Source organism: Sinocyclocheilus anshuiensis, unplaced genomic scaffold (assembly GCF_001515605.1).
Source record: "Sinocyclocheilus anshuiensis isolate Anshui unplaced genomic scaffold, SAMN03320099.WGS_v1.1 scaffold68, whole genome shotgun sequence".
Classification (NCBI taxonomy): Eukaryota; Metazoa; Chordata; class Actinopteri; order Cypriniformes; family Cyprinidae; genus Sinocyclocheilus; species Sinocyclocheilus anshuiensis.
This window is the reverse complement of record NW_015555741.1, coordinates 259,264-263,507: the sequence shown is the minus strand read 5'-3', so window position 1 is coordinate 263,507 and position 4,244 is coordinate 259,264. Positions and strand designations below refer to the sequence as shown.

Genomic DNA, 4,244 nt, shown 5'->3' with positions numbered 1-4,244 from the left:
AATCTTTTGGTTACATTTTAATGACCAAAATCATGTTTAATCAATTGAATTCATAAAACTTTAACAATTTATACATTTTTTTGCATTTATAGGGCTCTATCAAATGTTTTATTTTGAATATTTACGTGTTGCTTATTTGAATATTTCTCGATTCCATCTGCATTTTCTGTCTTGCTGAGATCATAGGGCCTTATTTACACTAGTTTGCTGGTTTAACCTGGTCTTCTGGCCTGGAGAAACTGGTGTTTAGCTGGTTTAGTCTGAAAAGCTGACAGCTCTTCTAAAACTAGCGACCCAGAAAAGTCTTGGAGACCAGCTTTGGCCAGTTAAGACTTTTTTTCAGCCAGAAGAGCAGGATCATAAAGCATCTCAGCTACTTGAGACTAAACCTGTGACTTTTGTATAACCAGCTCTAATATTTAAACATTTACATTAGCAGCACATGTGTTTTATGATATGGTTTTGTTTTGGTTTGTTTTGCTCATGTGAGCTGATTCTCTTTCTTCTCCTCACAGGTGATGGTATGAACGCTTACATGGCCTACAAAGTTTCAACACAGGTGATTTTCAGTCTCGTTAATCATCCTGTTCACACTAACACACAATATGACACACAGTTTAAATCTCACCGTTTTCTCATTGTTTCCCAGACATCACTAACCATGTTCCGTAGCAAGACGTTTACCGTCCGCAGACGTTTCAGTGATTTCCTGGGATTGTATGAAAAGCTCTCGGAGAAACACTTACAGAATGGATACATTGTACCTCCACCACCAGAGAAGAGCATTCTGGGTAAGAACGTGCTCTGCTAATGCATCAGATCTGATCTGATTGTGAATACGTGGCTGATTCTGAATAAATGTGCGTGGATTTGACAGGTATGACAAAAGTCAAAGTTGGGAAGGAGGACCCATCATCAGCAGAGTTTGTGGAGCGGAGGAGAGCTGCTCTAGAGAGGTTCGTCACTCAAGATGACATTGGTTCTTATCTAGGTGCACTGAAGGAAATTGCTGAATCCTAATTCTTCTGACTGAGTTGTCAACAGTGTGGCATGTTAGAACTTTTTGTCACTCATTCGGTTTCTCTTTTTGTTACATTGTGCTAAGTTGCCCTGCCTCCAATGAAATCTTACTGGTCTAAAATCTCAAATTGCTGCTATACAGTATTTTAATTTGAATGAGGACTGAAAAATTACTTCGGCTGGATAATATAATATAATATAAAAATACTATTGTATAAGTAATTAATATTAATGTATATATTTTAATTAATGTGGACATAAAAATTACTTAGATTGAATAATATAATGTCATATAATATAATAATAGTTAATAGTAATTAATATTAATAAATAATTACTTAAGTTACATAAATTAAATAATATAATGTTATATAGTAGTAAATAACATTGTATATTTTTAATGAGGACAGACAATTACATACATATTATATGTAATATAATGTTATAATTAATACTAATACATTTTTTATTTTAATGTGGACAGATGTAATATAATGTTGGTGCTAACTAATTTTAATATATAAAAATTTTAATGTTGACAGAAATGATTAAAATTGGATAATATAATTTAATATTGATTACTGCTAACATTATTTACATTTTTAATATTTAATATATATATTATAAAATACTTAATATCCAAGTAAACTAAGTATTATATATATTGATATTAATTACTACAAACATTGAATGTATTTTTTCTGTCCTCATTAAAATGTAATTATATAATGATATTTAGTCAAGTCACCTTTTTATAATGCTTTATACAATAAAATATTAATTACAATTTACATTGTATTAGATTATTTTATAATATATTTTTATTGTATTATCTAATCTAATGTTACTGATTATTTAAATTGGATAATATAATGTTATATTATGTTAGTAGTAATTAATATATATTTTATTTGTAATGAACAGAGAAAAATTACTTTGAGTAATATAATTGTAGTAATTAATATTAATATATATTTTCATTTTAAACAAAAAAAAAAACAAATTTTTACACCGTCATCTAAATGTTAGTAGTAGTTATTATTATTCTACTTATTGTATTTATGTCACTATTTTAAAATGTGAGGCTTGTTTGTGTTGTTGCAGATATCTTCAGAGGGTTGTGAGTCACCCGTCTCTGCTGCAGGATCCTGATGTGAGAGAGTTTTTGGAGAAAGAGGAGGTGAGACAGCTTCTGTTTAGTGACCTAAAAATTAAAATTTTTAATTATTCAGCACATGCAACTGCAAAATTCAACATTAGCATAAACCTTTCCTAAGAGAAGTGACTTGCAAATGTTTATCTGTCTATTCCTCACACGCAGAAATATCAGCTTTGCTGTTTGTAATGATAATTTAATGCTCTGTTTGTGTGTGTGTGTTTGTGTGTGTGTGTGTTAGTTACCCAGAGCAGTCAGCACACAGGCTCTGAGTGGAGCCGGCTTCCTTAAAATGCTCAACAAAGCCACAGATGCTGTGAGCAAGATGACCATCAAGATGAACGAGCAGGATGTGGTGAGTGGAAGAACATGAAGGTCTAACCTACACTGATACTGAATACTGGATACTGAATATAAATCTGTGTGTGTGTGTGTGTGTGTGTGTTGGTTTCAGTGGTTTGACGAGAAGATCCAGGATGTAGAAAATGAAGAACAGCATATGCGGAAGCTTCACGTCATGGTGGAATCGCTTGTCAATCACAGAAAAGGTCAGAAGTGCAAACAGTCAGTTTCAGATGTAAAAATTAGCTGAAATTTGCACCTAAATGTAGATATTTATTCTTTAGAAATGTAGAGCAACCCATTTTATTTCTGTAATGTGATATCTATTGAGTGAAACTACTGGTTTCTTACATTTTTAATGTGTGTTTCAGAGTTGTCTGGGAACACGGCTGTGTTTGCGAAGAGCGTGGCGATGTTGGGCAGCTCGGAGGACAACACGGCTCTGTCGCGAGCTCTGTCTCAGCTGGCCGAGGTGGAAGATCGAATCGAGCAGCTCCATCAGGAACAGGCCGCCAACGACTTCTTCACCTTCTCAGAGCTGCTGGCCGATTATATACGGCTGTTGGGAGCCGTCAAGGTACAGACACACAAAACACGCACACAGAAGAAAACTGCTTCAGAGCATAGCTATTGTGTTGTTTGTTTGAGACTTTAATAATTAGCTGGATTGTCCAAAAATGTGTGTATATATATATATATGTTAATAACATAACATTTGTTGATAATTATAATAATTATAAAACACATTTTCAAATATTTGTAGCAATGCAATATAAATCAGATTATATATTTATTATTATTACATTTTATTTTATTACATTTACATATTATATTTGTTATTACATTTACATTTTATTTTATTATTTAATAATTAATAATATAAACAAATATGTAAATACATAACGTATCAATTAGGGCTGTGCAATATATCGAAATTACCGAAATATCGCAAATGTACATATCGCAATATGCATATCGCTACAGCTTGCAATATTTGGAGCCATGAACAAATGACAAAGAGAAAATCACTCACTGCTGAGCATTATCGTATCGCATATCAAATATCGCATTATTTAATGAGTTATCGCATATCGCATTTTTCTTCAATATCGCACAGACCTAGTATCAATCATGATGCTCAAATGTTTAGTCTTGGAGAAATATATCTACAATAAAAAAAAAAGATTATAAATTATTAAAAATGAAGTATTATTATATTTATTATTATTATTATTATGTATTTGTTTCCCAAAGATGTTTAGCATTTTTAGCATATGAATCTGTATGCATCTAATTTTTAATTTTGTTCCTGTTGTAACACCATAAGATTTCAGTCATACCCTCCAACCCTTAATACATCCTATTAATAATAATAATATTGTGATTGTCAGGGTTGTTTTGATCAGAGAATGAAAGCGTGGCAGCGCTGGCAGGACGCAGAGAACATGCTGCAGAAGAAGAGAGAGGTCGAGGCCAAACTCCTGTGGGCCAACAAACCTGACAAACTCCAGCAGGCCAAGGATGAGATCGCTGAGGTAACTGCGCAAGCATGCTACTGTTTGTTTGGTGGAGGTTTTGTAGACTCACTGCTGTTCTACAGATAAACGATAACATCTGTAACCTTAAAGGGGTCATATGATGCTTTTTTAAAGATCATTATTTTGTGTATTTGGTGTAACAGAATATGTTGACATGCTTTAATGTTCAAAAAACACATTATTTTTCA

The 4,244-nt window shown here is 32.5% G+C and overlaps 1 protein-coding gene across 2 annotated transcripts in view; it reads left to right on the top strand.

Moving 5' to 3' along the window:
- Nucleotides 1–4,244, top strand: part of LOC107673274 (sorting nexin-1-like) — an 18,010-nt gene that overhangs the window by 10,647 nt on the left and 3,119 nt on the right. For both annotated transcript variants that reach the window (XM_016466802.1, XM_016466801.1), the window contains 8 exons: nucleotides 516–559; nucleotides 650–791; nucleotides 878–956; nucleotides 2,125–2,200; nucleotides 2,418–2,531; nucleotides 2,631–2,724; nucleotides 2,890–3,095; nucleotides 3,910–4,053. In XM_016466802.1, coding sequence (XP_016322288.1) covers nucleotides 516–559; nucleotides 650–791; nucleotides 878–956; nucleotides 2,125–2,200; nucleotides 2,418–2,531; nucleotides 2,631–2,724; nucleotides 2,890–3,095; nucleotides 3,910–4,053 — 899 coding nt within the window. The remainder of the gene's footprint in view (nucleotides 1–515; nucleotides 560–649; nucleotides 792–877; nucleotides 957–2,124; nucleotides 2,201–2,417; nucleotides 2,532–2,630; nucleotides 2,725–2,889; nucleotides 3,096–3,909; nucleotides 4,054–4,244) is intronic.